Source organism: Platichthys flesus, chromosome 21 (genome assembly GCF_949316205.1).
Source record: "Platichthys flesus chromosome 21, fPlaFle2.1, whole genome shotgun sequence".
NCBI lineage: Eukaryota > Metazoa > Chordata > Actinopteri > Pleuronectiformes > Pleuronectidae > Platichthys > Platichthys flesus.
The window spans coordinates 11,995,086-12,015,640 of NC_084965.1; the positions used below are offsets into that span (position 1 = coordinate 11,995,086).

General features: G+C 43.8%; 1 protein-coding gene across 1 annotated transcript in view; it reads left to right on the forward strand.

The window, feature by feature from the left end:
• stau2 (staufen double-stranded RNA binding protein 2) overlaps positions 1-20,555 on the forward strand; it is a 79,378-nt gene that overhangs the window by 25,970 nt on the left and 32,853 nt on the right. The window contains exons 8-12 of the mRNA XM_062379635.1: positions 2,934-3,146; positions 3,501-3,638; positions 6,383-6,511; positions 8,992-9,049; positions 16,614-16,975. Of these exons, the coding sequence (XP_062235619.1) occupies positions 2,934-3,146; positions 3,501-3,638; positions 6,383-6,511; positions 8,992-9,049; positions 16,614-16,975 (900 nt within the window). The remainder of the gene's footprint in view (positions 1-2,933; positions 3,147-3,500; positions 3,639-6,382; positions 6,512-8,991; positions 9,050-16,613; positions 16,976-20,555) is intronic.

Consider the following 20,555-nt stretch of genomic DNA (forward strand, 5'->3'; position numbering starts at 1 on the left):
CCGCCACCCTGAGAGGCAGTTGGCTCATTTAATCCGCCCGTCAGGCAATATCAAACAGATGTCAGCATCAAAGAGGAACCAATCTATAAATCACAGCTTGTGTGTTGGATCGGAGGCTCCTTTTTCCAAGGAGGACACAAGAAAAGAGGGTCCGGGCCAAGAACCACCCATCTTACAAGAAGCAGCTTCCCTCAGGGCTTGTCCATCCACCACTCGTCACAAAAGAGCCTTTCTTCCCTCTCCCAGTCCCAACCATTGTCCTACCCTGCTCCCATAGCCTCCTCTTCAAGAGTACCTGAGGTCTCGCATGCACGTATCCTCCGTCTGCCCAGGGTATTAATGTCTCCATAAGACGCCAAAGAGAAGGCCTCCCATGTTTGTAAAAGAAGAGATGAAGAGACAAGAGGAGAAGGGGACTGGAGAAAAAAAACATCAACATTGAATTACCAAGTGTTTCCTGTGCACAACCTGATCCTTGTCATTAGGAGGGAGACAGGTGTGTTTGTGTGTTTGTTTGCATGTATGTGTGTGTGGGTGTGTGTGCAGATAAATGAAAGTGCTGAAATCCCATCGGCGTGGCGCAGATCCCGTGTCGTCTGCCAGGAGACTGACTGCAGCTCGTCTGCCGCCATCCTGGGCCGGGAGTGTGTGACATGTGTGCACAGACACGCACTTTGTCGACTAGATATCTACCTATAAAGGCCACGTTTGATTTCTTCTCTTTGTTTTTCCCTTCACAAAGCACAAGTAAATCTTATCAATGCAGCACTTATTCGTGCCAGTTCTCTGTATTTCACCCTCAAACGAGTGTTTTGTATGATCAGGAAAAGAAAGCAAACATCGTCCTGGTTTCCATAACTTGAAGAAACTGTTTATCTTTCTATGTGCTTGTGTTTGTGTGTGGGAAAAGCTTGTGTGCAAATCCATTCTCTGGTGCAGGAGTGTTTATGTCTTGGTTAACCTACCAATCCTGCACAACCACATGAGCTGAGCAGTTACACATGTTTGAAGGAGTCTGTGATGAGTACGGAGAGGGAGAAGGGATTAAGTGAGCACAGCTACAGAAGAACGACTCATCTTTATAGACTTTGCGCTTGCTGGCCCGTAACCAAGACGCATCTATATTTCGTTAGTAGCTCATATTTATTTTCTCTTAAGTGATATAATCTCAGCCGACTGTGCCCAGTGATGTACTCTGTCATTATCAACACCCCTGACACAGCTGAAATAAGTCAGAAATGGGACGTATCCAGTCCCATTGGATGTGGTAATGTACACAGAGCTGCCATGTTGCGTTTCCCTTTTCTGGTGATGAGCAAGACCAGAGTACATCCCCCGGGTGCGAGAGTGTTGGAGAGAAGCTTTGGAGCACTCTCTGTCCAAGCTAACAGCCGAAAACACATCCTTACGTACTGTGTACTTACACTCATAGTCCAGGAATGCTGACAGGTACACTGACAGCAAACATGAGGCCCAGTGTCAGCAGCGCTAACCAGAATGTCCTGCAGGTACCTACAGGGATACGGTAAAGAAACCTAAATATTTCAGCATACATTTAATGAAGATTAAATACAATTTCACAGCAGATAAATAACTTTAACGTCTTTATTGATAGTTTCCACTGTAACAGGAGATCTGATCACTCAAACACAATTAGAAGGTGGTCCGGGATGCATACGACAAAATTCTTCTCATGTTAATGCAAATCCGTCCTTGGCCACATATGTAGGACTGGCTCATCTCCTTGCGTCCCCTGCCAGTCTCACCATAAATCAATAACATAGTTTGATGTTTGCCAACAGTGATTACATACGTGTTCATCTGCATATGGAGTGGGGACGAGAGATCCGATTGTTAGAGGTCACAGGAGGCATAGCCCGGATATTTTTTTAATGTAAAGTGTGAACAGACAAAATTAACGCTGTCCACTTGTGTTCAGACTCACGTGATGTCTCTCTTTTCATTTACAGAACCTACCATAACGTTTTATTTTAATCGAACAAAACAATGGTTTGCGAGGTTATTGTTGTCGCGGGGAGGAGACGGTGTGCACACCTCGTCCTTTGTTCTCTTCGTGGTCTGGTATTAGTCTGTGTTGATGTGTGATGTAGCTGAGGAATTCTTGAGGTTCCGCTCATCATTTTAATCAGTTTGATCGGTCACTGGGTTTAAATAAACAGCTTGTAGATTGCATCTGATCGCTGCAATTTGTGCTGTCTGCACCTGAAGTTAAACTCGAATGAAGGCGAGCAGTAGAGGGGCCCAGGAAAGAGAGTTTAGTGGACGTCCAGAGAAACACTTCCACCCAGCAGCTGTAGCTACAGGGGGAGAAAGTCAGCAAAGCTACGCGTTTAAAAGGCGTCCACAATAGCTGAAAGCGTACTGTTGTACTCAGTAAGTGTGTGTAGCCCAACTCTTCCACCAGTGTGTTTTTCTGAATAAGGTTTGAGAGAAACCCACCTGCTACACACACACAGTGTTCTTGGACTTCACAGGAAGTGGATGTGATTGCAGAAGCATGACCTAACGCCAGCCGGTGTTTGTTTTAGGTCTCCCAGGTGACCAGAAACTAGAGGAAGGAAACTGAGCCTTCATCACCAGGGACCGTCATCTAGGAACATGTTACTCTTCATTTGTGTGTTTGTGCATCAATGTGTGTGTGTGTGTGTGTTTTGTATATGAATAACACACACATATGGGTGGGTAGCACTGTGACCATCAAGAGCAGATGTTTTGGACCACCTGGTGTAGCTGTTCGCAGAGCGCGCTGCACACACACCCTCACACATATCACACACACCAAAAACCGCTCAGACAGACAGATTTATTGTCCGTCTTCCGTCTGTAAAACATTTCGGGACCAGCCTGGTGTAACACAAAATTAACTTGATGTTTATTAACACAAGTCCCTCATTTCCACCTTGTGTCACCAGGTGTTGAAGGAGAGCGGCCCCCCGCACATGAAAAGCTTCCTGACTCGTGTCTCTGTGGGGGAGTTCTCTGCCAATGGTGAAGGAAATAGCAAGAAGCTGTCCAAAAAGCGCGCCGCTCTGACCATTCTGCAGGACCTGAAGAAGCTGCCCTTCATCCCCGTCGTGGAGAAACCCAAGACGCACTACAAGAAACGCACCAAAACCATCCTCAAGGTACAATGGCTGGGCAGGGGAAGGCAAGCGTGTGGGTGGAAAGGCCGTCTCTGATTTTATTCTCTGAAATCAAATGGTAAAGAAGAACATGATTGACACTCTCAAGGCATCTGTCGAGATGCAGTCGACTTAGAGGTGTTGCTTCTGACCGATAATCATACTCTTTAGGACAACATAATCATCTTGTGCCAGTGTCAGTGGCGCAATAAATAATTTCCTTGAATCTATGAAGTGCTTTGTATTTTGAAAGGAACACATCCCTTATATCAGATTGGCTCAGCACACTTCCGACAAGGCGATAATAGAATTTGACATTTGAAATCAATCACCACGTGTCTCCTCTTTCTTTGCCAGACGGGACCAGACTACGGCCAGGGCATGAACCCCATCAGTCGTCTCGCCCAGATCCAACAAGCCAAGAAGGAGAAGGAGCCCGAGTACCTGTTGCTCTCAGAGAGGGGGATGCCCCGACGCCGGGAGTTCATCATGCAGGTCAGTAATTCATATCTTACATAATCCTGTCAAAGTATATGCTCTTGTAAGAAACCAGGTTCCGGGTTTTGGACAATATATGCCCATGAAGCACAGGAGCAGAATGATAATATGCTTTGATTTACCTTCCTAGATGAATGATATGATCAGTGTATGAGTAGGAATATATTTAAGAAGATGCTTTATCACCATGTTGGGAGAACAAGCCAATGGCGAGAGCAAGAATAGGCCCGCTCCGTCTGACCAAAGGAAGCCGGGAGCATTATATAACCTATTTCCACAAGAGCACAGGGTTCTTAGTTTCCCCCGGGACCATGCTCTGGTCTGCTATTTTTGTCATGTGTGCTCTCCCAGCTCTGATCCCATTATGTATGTAGAAGATCATTTATAGTTAAATTAGACTCTTTACAATGTTATGATTTCTGACCCTCCCCATTTCTCCTATACCTCTTGCTCTCTCCGCCCCTCTGTTTCTCATCCAACCAATTCCCCCCTGAAATGTTCCTTTAAGTATTCACCATTTTTATTACATGTAGTTAAACCTCAAATAGAGTCATACCCATCTTAACAGCCCTGTTGTCCCTCAGTGGTGCAGCCAACTCTTTTATACTCATGGATTTTGATTTCAAGCTGTTGCTGCATGTAAAGAAAGCACACACATGGTGTTCCGTACCTCAGAATTACACATTAGACTGTGGTGGTGTAGTAGGGAGCCAGTGTTCATTAACGCAATAAGATTTCATGGTCTCGCTGCAGCAGTGACCTTTAGCACATAACAAAGTTACAGATGATTTGCTGTTTATCACTAATCCAGTAAACAGAACAGGGACTTTGTATGTGGAAGGAACCTTAACAGATGCTACATACCCGTTCCACGAACTACTGTATTTGAGGTCACGGATAAGAAAAGCCAAATCTTTATGTAACAAGAGCACAGTTTATTGCAAACCTGTCAATTAGTTCATGGTTGGGTTTGTAATCTCATCGTTAAATTAGATTTGCCTGATTCTTACTGACATCGCTTGTATCCATTTTATCTGTATTACTTCTACATGGTCGAAACGTAAATTCATCTATTACCTTCTGTTATCCTTTCTGCCAGTCTTTTTTCAGGTCATGAACGCTATTTATTTAGTTATAAAAAGATCAAGGCATTATTCTGCATTGACAAACGAAAAGCATTTATTCAGTTTCGCGTTTTCATTCAGTTTTCGTCATGCTGTAATGAGTTGCTCACCATTAGACATGACTCATCCAATCAAGCACAATTTGTAAAGGCTTTTAAGAATCGTAAAAATGTTATTTTTATATGGTCTTACTGTGATTTATGTAAGTGCTTTGTAGCTATAACAGGAATCATAGAGACCAGATTATAGTCTACAGCATAGACTGTATAAAAAGATGGAACGACTTGACTGCTTCCCACTAATATGTTAGTGGATGGGACATGGAAGACACTAAAAAGTCAAGTTTTGATGCAAGTGAAAGTTGTAGTTCTTATCACATGGATATTAGAGCATTTTGCTGGTGAGTTTGATTTTAATTGGTTACTTGATGCCAAAAATGGGTTTGAAATGTCATGATTGACAGTTGAGGCTGTTTGAAAATTGGTTGAGGGAATGAAAAGATGGTATCTCGCTAACCCGGCTCCAGCTCCCGATCTCTACGGTGCAGACTACTACTATCCATCTATTTATACAGTCTAATGTCTCCATTCGTGAGTGTTGATAACAGCTCCATCCCACACGTTTGTCTCTTTGGGTACAAAGACAAATATAAGATGTTAAGCATGTTAGATAATTGTTGTTGGTACAGTCATTTTTTGTGTATTTAAATCAAGTCCGATTCTGTTTCTGTTTCTTAGCTTTGTTGCTCTACAAACAACCAGCAAAGCCCAGTCCATATTAATTTATTCCCATTTTAACGGCACTGTCTCCGTCTGTGTCCGTCTCTCTCAGTCAAACTCTCACTCTTTGTTTCTCCTTCCGTAAATCTTTTCTTTCACATGAGGAACAGAGCCTCTCTTAGCATCGGGGAGTAATTCAGCCTCTAACCTATTCTCCATGCCTCTTTGAAACACACATTAAGCCCTGCGAGTGTGTGCGTTCCTTTTGTGCCATCCGCTCACTCTTCTAAAATTTCCACATTGTTTCCATCGGCAGGCAGCAGGGCTCAAATGAGTCTCTGTTTTCACATCTTTTGTCAAAAAAGAGGCTCCACTTTGTGTCCGTAGCCTTTGTGGGGCTGATCATCCTGTAACATTTGATAAAAGAGTAATTGTGTTTATTTAAGTAATTTGGTAATTTATTGAGGCCGTCCTGCTCAGTGTAAGTCGTGGCCTACTTGATGCATGCAGACCAGCTCTCAGTGAGCATGTCAGACCACTTTGAATAAGTGCACCGAGGCCTGGCTCTTCACAGGCCTTGGCTCCCCCAATGGTATTTGTACAGTGTAATTGTCTGTTTGCATAACATAACGACGTCTGATATTCTCTTGGAAATATCTGTTTACATTCTGTGAAGACAGATTCAATGTTTTGGGATCACTGGAAAACAAACACTTCACTGGGAGCCTTCTTGTGCGATGCAAATTGTACGGCCGACTCGAGCCAGAGAGCAAAGTGCTGTCGACCGAAAGTGTGAAACTAAAGCAAAGTCACAGAAAAACTGTGCGATCTAGTGTGTCTCATGCACTTACAAGTGTGTTTTCCTCCCGTGTCTGTTCTCGCATCCGTGCACATGCAGGTGAAGGTGAATAACGAGGTTGCCACGGGAACAGGGCCGAACAAGAAAGTGGCCAAGCGGAACGCGGCCGAGGCGATGCTGCTGCAGCTGGGATACAAGGCCTCCACAGTCCCTCAGAGCCCCACCGAGGTACGACATCCACTTTACACTGACTCACATCTTCTGGAGCAACTTGGTATCCATACCACTCTGTTTGGTTTACATGGAGATGGAAGGCTTTTACTAATTTAAGCTATTTTTCAATCAATCCGTTACCTTGTAGAATGTCATTGCTCCATTATGTTGTTTTCAATTTGCTAGTGGTGTTTCACAACATTATAAAACAGCAAAGCCTCACATCAAAGAAACTGGAATCAGTGAATTATTGTTGTGGCTTAATAATGATTAATTAAGTGATTCATGGTTTTAAAAGTTGTTACTGTTAAATTTTATGCCCATTCATTACTTGATTATTAATCAAATTACCCAAGTCTAGACATAACCCTAACTTCATTTTTGAATTAGAGCATAAAGAATCTTTTCATTTACAGAAAATGTATTATATCAGTATCTAACAATGGAAGTTGCAATTACATGGTGTCTACTTTTAACTATTTAAACAGTCAACTCATTGTGAAAGAATCGATTTATTTTAATCTGAGCATACAGCAACTGGCTGTTGTGCATTGTGTAAATAATTACACATGTTATATAATTTAGGACAACAGGCATTGTTTCCTTTTCCACATACCACTCACACATTCACTAAAAGGATAGAGCAAAAGTGTGCTCACTGATTAATTGATCGCTTTCACATTGTTGTGTTATTGACCTGCACACAAGGAGATGCACCCACACATGTTTCCTGAAACTATGACGTGAGGCGGGGGAACAAACATGATGTTACCAACATTTTCTAGGGCGTCTGTGGGCAGCTGTCTGTTACTGTCGCTCTTTCACTCTCGGTCCTGCTGTGCAAAAATGCTTAGGCACTGCACCCTTGTCTTGTAATGTTAGAGAAAACCTGCTTGCACACACACAACTCACACACTCTTACTCTGAAATGTCATGTAGTACGTTTTGTAATTGGTATTCCGGACATGTTAGCTGCAGGGCTCCAGGGATGGTGATGCTGGTCGGTGAGTGCCTATGCAGCTGTATGCTGAAGGATTACATAAAAAGAAATTCTATGCACCATCATTATTTTGTCTATACACTATATCTCTACAGCCTCGTGCAGAATTCATGAAATACTGATACCATGGCGATCCTTGGACATATCACGTATCCCAGCACTGCTGACTTCTCTTATGTAACCTGCTCAGCTCCTCTGAACCAAGCGTGTTTTGCAAGCAGCCATTGATCACCATCATCTTTATTCACCCCATTGGTTTTTAAGCTCAAGGGAGCATATTTAGATAGAGAAGATGTTACACAACTAGGTCTCTTCAGCGTTCCCCCGACAGCTCATTAGTTAGATATGTGCCGCTGCATATACCTTATTTAGACAGCTGTACCATACGGCCAAAGGATGACACATTGCTCTTATCAGAATGACTGTGAGGTTGAGTTCTATTCTCCATAGAAACCTCAACACAGTTTGCATTTAATGTTTCATTTTCATATTAAACAGTCTGAATACTCAGTTTGGCCTGTTGTGTATTTACCCCTGAAAACCTCTTAAGCTTCAGCTCATCACGTGTTTGTCAATGCTGAACCCCCATCACACTAAAAAACGCTGTGACAAGTGGCGACAAGGACATTTTGGAAAGTTATTAAATTCCTGTCCACTTCGTTGCATGGTTCAAATTTTTGGCCCCGTAAACCACCATGATTTGATGACTAAGGTTTCAGATTAATGAGGGTGTGCTTTACTGAAAATAAGCAGAGAGACATTTCTGGTTACACTCAAGTCAACATATTTAGACACAATGGAGTGAGTGGCTGATACATGGCTGTGCATTGATGTGAAAAAAGCTGAAAACATGTCAATAAGAATTATTTTGACGCCCTAATTCTCTTTAGATCCTTAGACAACCCCGAGCTCTGTGGGATAATTAAACAATATCCTGTTTTGTGGGATAGGTTGTCTCTCTCTCTCTCTCTCTCTCTCTCTCTCTCTCTCTCTCTCTCTCTCTCTCTCTCTCTCTCTCTCTCTCTCTCTCTCTCTCACTCTCCATCCTTCCCTGCCTCCCCTTTTTTTGCCAACTGTGTTGCACTACATTCCCACCATGGGACTGTGGGTGATCTGTAGAGTGAGACGAGACGTGCATGTGTGGGAGAGAGACAGAAAGTTTACCATCATGTCATCTCCCTAGCTGTCACACACATCAGAGATTTTCATTTTCACACACGTGTTTATGGCTGCGTGTGTTTACGCATACCGCAGCAGGAGGGACACACTAAATAAGAGCCTTTTTATAGTCATTAAAACTTGGCAACCCCTTTAATTAAGTAGCTGGCCTAGACGGACACTAGGCTCCTTAAGCGTCCCCTCCTGTGAGCGCTCGTCTCTTTGTGGCCCAAACAGTAGGAAGGAACTTGTCAGACATGCGTGAAGAAGCTGTCTGTTCAAGAATCTACATCTCTCTTTACCTCCCCCTTCTCTCCTTCTCTCTGCATCACTACAGATGGACAACAAAGGCTGGAACGGACAAAAGGCGTCCTTTACTGAAGCGACAAGTAACAGTGAGTATCCGCACGTCTCCCTGTGTCTCTCTCCCACTTCCTTCTCCTCCTCCTCTCCGGCTGTCTATCGGTCCCTCCATCCTGCAGGTGGTTTTAGCTGTCGAGATGGCCCGGCGTTTAATCTCTGTGACTGGTCAATGGGCCTCTGACTGTCAGCTTAATCGGCCGTGCGTCCTCGTGGGGAGCCTGCGAATTCAGGCTCATTCATACAGGCTTACAGAGCCGGCACACTGGGGCCCTCCGGGGAGTCCCCCCACTGCCTTCCTGTGCAAAATACGTAGCCTTTCACTCAGGATTAACACACAAGCACGCAGGAGTCCAGATGCACATGCACACACACACGCACATTCCCTTAATCCTACGCACACAGACACACAAAGCACATCATGAGGCAGGATATGTGATGATATGATATAAGGCTTTATATGAAGCAAGATATATCTCACTTAGCTGTGTCTAACACATGCCAGCTGCAGGCAACATAAGATAAAGAGCCCCTTAAAAGTGCTGGAACTTTGAATTTACCCAATTGTCATTGAAAACACTGCTGTTCGGTTGATGCACGTTAGCCCATAAAGCAGTATTGTTGTACAACATGCTATGTATAGAAGCATACTTTTGTGTATCTGCATATGACATCCCTTTAGTCTCAGCTTGTGACTATGGTTCATTACAATTGATGCAAGGATGCAGTTATTGGCACATGATGCCTCAAGGATAGAGGCAATTTTGTATTCAAGCTAAATGTATATTATAATATATGTAAGTTTGTTTGTGCAATTTAGGTGAAACTCTTATGATCCAGCCCCTCTGGTGGTTATTATTCAGACTTAGTTACAGTGTTGGCCACCTTGTCTAAAACTGAAATCATCAAGTTATGCCAATTTTTCAACACTATGACAGAGTATTAGAGAAATATTGAAGAAAAAAACATTACGGGTCATTTAACAGGAAATTGGTCGTATTATCAGACTACAAAGTCATAATGTTATGTCCTAGTTCTCCTGAATCCAGAATGTTTTTTGAGAAACCATTAAAATCCTTGAATATCACACAGATGTATCAAATGATAACAAACTCTCAAAGAGGCAACTTTGTCCAAGTCTATGTAATTCTTTCAAAGTGCTGATACTGATGATAATTTTTGGGCTGATGAGCCAAAAGATTAAATGTATCGTTGTTAGTGAAACCTTATATCTAACAAAATGCACCACATACCTTTTTTAATGCTGGTGACAGACTTTCTCCCCTCTATCTAGACAGGTAGCTGACAATTTTGGCTTTCTTGTGACTTTCCTAGATTTGTGACTACTTTTCTTGTAATATTCTAATCAAAAGTTTATTAAGTGGCCCTAGTACTCAATAACACTGGTCGTGAGGGTACATTTCATCATCTACACAATCAGGCCCCTGTGCAGATGGATGTAAACTGAGTGCTACCTGGTACTGGTTCCACATCCTTTATAAAAAGGGTACCAACATTGTCTTTCTTTTTTTTTTACTTTTTTTTTCTCATGCACATGTTTGTAAACCATGTCTGCGTACACACACAGCCCAGACTTTATGTATAGGATTAAGTCTCGTACAATGCTTAATTCTTGTTTAGTCTCCTTGCTGCACTGAAACATGTCATGTCACAGTACTGTGACAAAGGCCTAATGCAAGATTCTGCTCCACTGCAAAAAGCCAAGATAACCCTGATGATTGTCTCCGTCCATCTGTCTCTGTCAAAGCTGGAATCAGATATGAAGCAAAAGCAGAGACACATAAAAGACTGTCTCCTCCTCAGTGAAGCTGTCATTTGGAAAAAATCCTCTACTTATGGAACATTTATACCGTAGACAAAATAGCTTCACAGTAGGATTTATGTATGATTCTACATGGGAATGCGATGGCCTTAAGGGCGTTTCATTTATAGAGTGCGAAGGACTGCTCTCTAAAAAGTGCATGGAGGCAATTTTCTAGGAAGCAGCTGGTCTCCATCAACTTTGTCTGTTGTCGAGTTGGCCGTCTTGTCTGTAATCAAAATAAAAACAATGAAAGGGTCCTCTGCTCGCAGAAAAGTCAAAATGCTATTCCAAGACTTCACTTTCTATTTTCAGTTGTTTTCCTGTTCTCCAGTGTCTGGCACCGCTGTCATTTTTCCACATGGTGTGAGAGCTGAGTAAGTTAATATTTATTAATGGTAGAATAAGCAAAGTATTCCTCGTCCTGGTTTGCTTAAGCAGATTTACGTGCGTCATATTACCTGAGCTTGATTTGCTGTGATGTCCCGGTCTGATAAAACGAGTGCGAGCAGTTTCACTCCAAATGGCAGCGGAGTAAATGCCAGCAGCTGGAGAAAGAGCCGTTTAAAGGGACAAATGAATGGCCTGTGAGATGTGGAGCAGCAGAGTGGAAAACAAACAGATAGCCTTATTAGATTTGAATGTGCTGTCGTCACTTGGGTCTAATGGAGGCTTTTTGGCAGCGCTGCCAGCTCAGGGGTATCCAGCTTTCGGGCCGGAGAGGAGAATTGATGTGATGTTTCAGCTTTTCCTATGTTAGAAAGAACAAAGCCGACGGGTGAGACCAATCACTCGCACTTCTCGTGTTTGCTCATTGCTGGTCCACGCTCCATATACAGAATCCAGATGACAATGGAGCCCCAGCCACAATTTACACAGCAATCATATCTGTGATTTAGTCCAATTTTGAGAAAGATACATCACCTTAATTGTGTTTAGGGATAAAACATTGCTCTGTTGGGGAAACTTATTTTGGTGGTTGTGGTCTCTATGGTAGCCCACTACGCTCCAGGCCTTGCCCAATACCTCCATAGAAGAGCCCCCACGTCTTCCTTCTTTGGTAATTATTCCTGTTGCTGGCCTGGTGTGTGTCTTTGGTCCTGTGCCATTCCGACTCATAGTTTATCTCACACTCAGCATGAGGCTTAACTGTCTGCTAATAAGCTCTTTAAAGTTGCCCAAACCACAGAACACTCACACAACGCTAATGTCTGAATAATGTTTATTGCATAAACACCATTTACAACTCACTCAAGCAGATGCAGCTGGTCTTGGTTTTCTATGTGTGTGTCTGTGATTGCTGAATAGAAGATATTTCTGGTGTGTCTGTTGTTTTGATTGACTTTGTTGTTCATTAAATGGAAGAAGGAATAACTCAATCAGTTTGCAGAATTGCAGCGTATTCAATAAAAAATATGTCCTGGAATGAGAACGATTGTAAAAAAATTTAATATGTGAGAAACAGTGCTGAATCGTAGTTTGTGCTGACATATATTTTTAGAGGAAAAAAAAAAACACACACACACACACACACCGGCACTCTCACACAAGCAATAGAGAATAGGTTGTCTTAAGCTATTTCTGTGTGATCAAAGCTTCAGGACCAAGGTCATTTATCTATATAGTTACACATAAAATTCTTACTTTCGTAGCCAAAGGAGAGCGTGGCCTAGGGGATAGAGTGGGTGTTCTTCAACAAGAAGGTTTCTGGTTCAAATCCCACTCTTTTCCATCTGCATGCCTAAGTGTCCTTGGCAAGATACTGAACCCCTAAAATGGCCCCTCATAAATGTTGAGTGTAATATAATTGTAAGTCGCTTTGGACAAAAGCGTCAGCTAAAATGACATGTAACATGTAAGTCCTCTCCTTGTATTAAGAAGCACTGGGCTGCAGTGTTTACGTGCGTATCCTCATTTTATTTGTATCATGAAGGCGGATTCAAACGTGCAGGCGCGCGTGGCGTACTTCACATCCTGCTGTTGGTTTTGCACTATTTCGCTGATTGACAGTCGGTGGCAGTTGCGTGCCCACAAAGACGTCTGCTGGCAAAGGAACTTGCAGTGAATCCAGCGGGGGATCCTCGCGATTCTAATACGAGACAGACTCACAATGAAAAAAGAAAACAAATATCTTCCTGTGAAAAAGTGGCGACCCACAGATAGAAGACAAAGATGAAGATGTCAAGAGAGCCTGTGTTGATAGGAGTCGGTGTCAGGGCTCTGTAAACATGATCCCTGCCACGGAATTGATACGTCACTTCCTGCCTCTGTCCGCTGCATCCGGTTGCACCACCTGTCGCTTGAATAATGAGGATTTGTTGCTGTTGTGATCAAGTCTGTGCAGACAACCTCCCGCTGCGTCTGCATGCTTAAAAGGCAAAGTCCTATTGGTCTTGTCTGAAACTGCTTCTATGTTATTACGAGAGAGAAAATTCATTCAACAGGATTTCAGTTCTTCCTAAAGATACAAACTATGGGTTTTATTGCGAAATGCAGCATTCGTTCCAACAAAATCCAAATTTAGCTACAAGAAATCTTCACAGGCCCTTTAAAATCTTACAAGTCCTCATTTATGTCGTGACACCAGTGGTTACCGGTGGGTACTGCAGGTCTGCTTCAATAATACAGGTGTCACAGAGAAGAAGAAGAAGATACATTTATTGGTCCCACACACACATGCACACACACGACATGCAAATGAGGGGACATTTTTTCTCTGCCTTTGACCCATCTTGTGAACACAGGAGGACACACAGAGCAGTGGGCATCCATGAAAAGCGCCTGGGGAGCAGGTGTCGGGGGAGTAAGGTGCCTTGCTCAGGGGCACTTAAACAGTGGGGTGGGGTAGGCACTTAGACAGTGGGGAACAGATCCAGGTGTTTTCCATCAAGGTATGTTTTTTTGTTGTCATTCCGTGCTCAGCCACTAAGGGCAACATAGATGCTCATACAGTAGAAGAGCAACTTGTGTGAATGCCAGCTGTTTTACAAATTGCTGTCTACATTGCTCTCATGCATCGCAGCGTATGTGTAGTGCTGCAACAGATCGCCCAAAAATGGAAATTCACTTAGTTACTACTCACTACAACTACTACAACTATGCCGATGGAAGAGTGAGTGAAGTGTTTGAGTCCACAAAACACTTTTGGAGTTTCAGGGGTAAACCGCATTGCAGCCAAATCGAATATCAAATTAGGCTAAAAACAAGGTGAAAATGATGCAGTTTCAAGTCAAACACTTGACCCACCCTTCCATCTACATAGTGGTGAGGAAATGAGTGGATTTTCATTTGTGGGTGAACTATCCCTTTAAAGAAGTAGCACTACACCTGTGGTTGCAGCATTCTGTAAGACAAACTTGGAGAAATTAGGTAAATGTGTCACAGCCTGTCCTTTAATGGCTCTGTACTTCTGTTCATCTTCCACATGGAACACACAGACACCTCAGGCATCCACAAGCACTCATTGTGCTTTCGTGTGTGCGTGTCTGTGTGTGTGTCAGTGTCCTTTGCCCTGGTAAGCTGTGGGATGCAGCGCTACAACAAACACGGTGGCATAGAGACAGGAAGGGAGAGCAAAAAAGAAGTAAGCAGAGAGTGATTTTTCTTTCTTCTATTCCCATGGGTATTGCAGCAGGGCTTTTCTCTCGAGTTGCCACATTTCATTTCCTGCTGTGCATATATTTGTGTGTGTGCGTGTGTCCGTCCGTTTTGTGCATGTGTGAACTATGTGAAGGTCTTGCTCCACCGTGGTGATTTATAGCGGCGGGCTTCAGCCCTATCTGTTTTCGATCAGTCTCATGCTTGACTCTGGCTTCCCTCCAGCGCTCCCCTGGCCCACTGGACGCCGAGCCTGGGTGGGACCCCTCCAAAACTGCCTGGAACCAGCACCACAAACACACTCTCCTTCGCCTTCTCCCCCCACTGCTCTCTCTATCTCTCTCTCTCCTTTCCCCCAACTTGCTTCCCACTTCATGTACACAATTTCACAACGGCTCTCCCAACATCCTCATGCACAAACACACTTCGTCACTCTTACTTATTAACTCTCACTACGTCTCCTCCTTTTGTCTCACTCTTGCTCATTCTTGCTCTCACGCTCTTTTTTGCCATCTGACACCAGCTTTGAGCGCTCAATCACATGCAAACATCCTCACATGCACGCCCACGCACACTTAAGCAGACAATCACACACACTCACATGGATTACATTCACTGCCCCCCCTCTCTTCAGTTCCCCTTTGTCCACTGCTGATGTCATGTTGGCTAACACCTTACATTTTTTATGACGCTACATCTCAGAATGCAAAGGCCTGCAAGTTTTACTTGTGTAACTATAAATTAAAGTTGTCATCATGATTGGGAGTGGGGGGGGGGGGGTAGATCCTAGAAGTTGTGTAATTGTTGGCATGGGGCAGTTTGTTGTAGTATGAGTAACAAGTCCTGGGTTTCATTGCTGTTTCCTTCAGCTTTTCTGCTTCTCTGGAAAGGAAGGCAAACTTCATTGTTCGTAATGGGAAATACTGTCTGCAGGTTCCCAGAAACCCTAGACTAGCGTGTGTGTCTGTGTGTGTGAGAGAGAGATGGTAATGTTAACTCAAACAGGAAGTGTCCTGTCAGTCATGTGCTCACTCCAGCGCTTTCTCCCAGCTGTTGGTCTGTACGCACACACAAACAAGCCTGCAGACGTACGCACAGACACATACACAGCTGCTCTTCCTGTCTCTGGTGACCTTGGCTGGACTTCGGAGGCTCCGCATGGGTTTCACATCCCCACCTCATCTTCCATCTGAACTGGCTCCCAGCTCATCCCACTTGTTTCCTCCTCTACTCTCCCTTCACATTCCGTCTTCTCCTTTCACATCTCATTTTCTTTCCTCTTATTTCTACCACAGCCGAATAGTGACGAAACGCGTCAGTGTTTCCCCCCCTTTTCCACCTGTCACGACCATTTCAGGACAGTGATGTCAGAGCGCAGGAAGCCAACATTTAGATTTATCCAAGTGGTCTGGATTGCAAACATGGGCCTGGATCGCTGTTGTGCTTAGCTGGCTAAAACCACAGCATGTCTGGATGGAGCTGCATCCTGTTGAAGAAAAGCCGCTCAGACAACAAAGGTTCCTCCGCATCCTGGATCAAAATCGCTCAGGATGTTTCCTCGAGCCACTGAAATATTCCCTGAAGAACCCCGATCTGAGAGCGAACCTGCCTCTGAGTTCTAACCTGTCCATTGTTGAAGAGACGTTAGAAGTGAAGCAGGATGTCAGTTAGCAGCCGAGACCTTTTCCATCAGTGATGAAGTCAAATCCAATCTGATATTGTTAGATTCTCCATTTGTGTCTGTGTCTTCGTGTTTATCGTGAGAAAGTAAGAGGCTTTGTGCGTTTTCCAGCAGACGCTTTGAATGTGCTCGGAAATGCCAAACCACATGAAAATAAATCCATGCATGTCAGGTACGGGTGAATCTGATCCTGGTCGGGTCCAAAGTTTGTTCTGAGGGTCATGACGACCTCTAGAAGAAAGTGTCAAGGGGTAGAGAGCAGCAGAGGAATGTGTGTATTTCGATTATGTTGACCCTTAATAACAACAGGAGTAATAAACCATTTTTCTTTCCCTTCTCCCTCTTTCTCCTTCTCTGTCCCTTTAATGCTCATAATAAACACCATTCATAGTCATTATCTGCCCTCTGCTCCTCCACCTTCTCATCTCTGTTAATTAATCCATAGTTTAATTTGTTCCTGTTCTCCTCTCCTCCCTCCCCTCTTCCTTGACCCCTCCAGCACAGAAAGGTCTGCTCCACCTCAGCCCCGATGTCTACCAGGAGATGGAGGCCAGCAGGAAGCAGGGGGGCAGCGCCTCGGGCCCTGGCAGCAACAATGGCAACTCCGTCAACTACATACCATCCAAAGACATGGGGCCCTGCTCTGCCCCGCTGCCCCCAGGACACCCTCCGTACTACAGCGGCTCACCCTCTTCACCCAGCCCGACTGCTACCATGGCCAGGGAGCTGCTCCTTAATGGCCAGTCACCCACTGCTGACGCCTCCCTGCCCCTAAAAGGGAAGAACCCGGCTCTGGCCTGTGGCGTCTCGGTGCAGCCCGCACAGCAGTTGGACTACCTGGCTCGCATCCAGGGCTTCCAGGTAAGATGTAACAAGGTGGAAATGCTGCCACGAGGGTTTCTTTTGTTAATGGTAACATTTCTCTTAGAAAGGTAATATCTGAGATTTGGATGACAGCGGCAATGCTTCCCCAAAGTCCAGGATAGACAAACCTATTTCAAAGAAAGAACAAAGGTGAAATAGAAGGGTTTGCTTGAGCAGTCCAAAAACATCACATTACAGACTTATTAACATCAAAACCCAAAGAAATCTCTCAGAAAGCCTAATTCACTCCAATCGCTGTTTTTGAAGTCTTTAAAGCTGCAATCGTGTTGGGAACTAAGCTGTAGTCTGTAACCTGCATTTACTGGGATCTGTGAAGTGATAGAAATGATGGTCAAAAATGCAGAACATGGGACTTAAGCACGAGAAAACAAATATGTTCTTTTTTTTCTTCTGGATGCCCCTAAATTCCCCATCACAGAGGACTCCATGCTGATAGGCACACAATTGTTTCCAGTTTTGCATTCCCCCCCCCCCCCTTTTGGAATGAAGGCTTGCATTTCATTTCTAACTGGCATCAATTAGGTCATAAAAGTCATAATTCAAAGTTGGTCAAAGCTGCGAACACCCTGTGGTAAAGTCATGCAGTGTGCACACATGCTCAAGTGACGGCACACAGATGTTCGCGTGACCATACAAGAAATATTTCCCCTCTACCCACCCACCCATACACACACACACCCACCCACACATACCCACCCACCCATACACACACAAATGCATGCATGCACACACACACCCTTGGCTTATCCCTCCCTATACATATGAATGCGGTCTTGGTCAACATGTGGGGTTGAACCAAGGAAACTAAAGAGATAGAGGCTCTCTGGATCCAAACACGTGCACGTAGCATGTTGTGCACAATCTTCACCTCTAATCACCTGCAATTGCTGCATTTATGTTTGTAGATAATGACACGACTGCTCGGAAAAGCCTTTCTGAGAAGAAAAGAGCAATGAGAGTGATACCTCTACAGGACAGGTGGCCTCGTGTGAAGAGTCTAGAACCTAGTACCGTTCAATAACACAATTTGTTTTCTGTTTCACCCTGTAGTCATTATTGGCAGGCTGCGGATTTAAACCAGGAACTAAACCTCACAGGTGCTTCTGTCATTACAGGGCTGGACACACACACACACACACACACACACACACAGCTCACTCTCAGCACTCTGTGTGTGTCTTTGTGTCCAATAGAGAGACAACCCATGTTCTGTTTTAATCTGCGCCGCCCGATCTGTGGCGCATACCACGCCACTGATACCAGCGCCCGTTCACCAATGCTGCAGATGTTTTTTATCAGTTTGAGCGAAAACATTTTATCTTAACCTGCTGAGGGTTCTTTTGAAAGGCCTTTGTTATTGCTCTGAGCCTTCCTGTGTGTGGGTAACCTGAGAGAGCTCTGCTGCCAGGCCAAGCCCAAACACACACACACACACACACACACACACACAGCAGGTTCTGTTTAGTAGAAATGGAAGAGTTGGTCAAAGCCTTTGTGAAGTTTAAGTCCTTGTCGTTCTCTTTTATGCTACACAAAGTTATTTCCCATATTTATACACATTTTTTTTCTGCGCCCATACATGCATTTCTGTGAATAAATACATACTTAACTATCAGTGTCGTCACATATTTCCGTCTGTTTGTATTTCTTAAGTGAGGAATTCAGGCTGTAATTGAGACATGCAGACAATATGTGTTTCATTTAGGGGATGTTTCAAATCATCTTGGTTTGTAATGAGAACCTGTGATTGTCTTCGCAGCCATGTCAAGCAGACCTCTTAAGGCTTATGTATTCTTATGTGTTTTTGTGGGATAAACCGCCACAGACATTCAAATGTTTTCGCCAAAACCTGCACTTGTCGGCTTTTCCAACGGACACACAATGTGCCGCTTCGTGTCGGGCCAGGTCTCACTTGACCACACTCGACAACAAACAAGGGCTCAGATCCCCCATAAGATTTTTTTTCCAGTAATTTGATAATAATCTCCTGGTCTGATTAGTAACTTTGTTTTGTAATGTAATTATGTTATCCAAGTGAGCGGATTACAATGACTGCCCAACATTGGATTAAAGCAACTAAGCAAACACAGAGGACATTCTCATAGTGTCTGTTTCAGCCATCCAGCTCAGCAGACAAAGGGCCGGACCTACCTGCTAAGCCCTTCTTTTGATTTGATTGGAAAATGGCCTCTGGTGGAAGCTCTGACTGGATAAGCAACAGTGTGTTGTACTCACGCCAGCTTGGAGCGAGGATGCTGGCACTTACTCCTCGCTCTCTCTCTCTCTCTCTCTCTCTCTCTCTCTCTCTCTCCCTCTCTCTCTCTCTCTCTCTCTCTCTCTCTCTCTCTGTGTGTGTGTGTGTATTTCCTATTAATTTGGCTGGAGTGTTGTTGGCAAGGCGGGTATGTGTGCTAGAAGTAGGGCACAAAACAAAGAAGCAGGAGGTAATAGACAACACATGGGCCAAGGATGAAGTTCTGAGTGAGAGCCACATGACCGATTCTGCTTCTTTCTCTATGTCCATGTTTCTCTCTTTGCTTTCTGGTTTATTATTAATATATAATATGCATAATATAATCTTTCTGCAACTCCCTCTTAATTGCGTCCTCTGTTCTTAATGACCAACTCTTATTTCTCTTACTGTTTGTGTAGTTTGTTGAGGGCTTTGACCTCAGCATTGCAGTCACCAGCTACCCATTTACTCTGCCATCACATTACTTAATAGTCATGACAGACTGCTGCTACTTCATATTATTACCTTTTACCCATTTTCCCAAAGTGAGCAGGAGATTTTATATCAAAGATCAATGATTGATGGAAATCTAATGATTTTTTTTTTTTTTTTTTTTCACCTTCAGTTGAAACCATAGTACACACCTGGACTGAGACAAACGCGCTAATGATTTACTCTCAAGCTTGTCACACTTGATTACATCCACTTTATTTCCAAGGGCTTCGTGGTTTTTGGGAAAACTGGAGCTTTTAATCATCACAGCTCTTTGTGTTAGTGCATGTGGGCCGGCAGAGTTGGAGTGATTTAGTGGTTGAGCGAATTAATGAAGAAGACAGGAGTGAAGTGGACAGAGCGAGAAAGGAAGTGTGGATGAAATACGTGTGCGTGTGAGGGATCACATGCTGCTCTTGTTTGTGGGCAAACACAGAGTAATTCTTCAGTCATAATGGCAAGTTACATGATCCCCAGTTAGTTACATGAGGAGCCAGTGGACAGGCAAGTGTCTAACATGGAAAAGTTATTGTGGTTCTCCTGAGGATGAAAGGATTTGTTTGTTTTCACAGAAACATCTCGTATCAGATTTATGTTTAGGATGTTAGGACCTATTGTGTTTACATTAGTATATCATTCGAACCATCATGATTTGATCAACGTCAACAGGCAGCAGTTAAAAACTCAACAGTCCCATATTTCGCTGCTTTCAGACATGCACTGAAGTCTGGATGTTTTCGTGAAATGTCTTTTTAGGCCCTGTATTGGAGAAGGCAAATGTCCAAGATGGCTGCTCCCGACATTATCTGGAGTTCATATCTGAAAATGGCT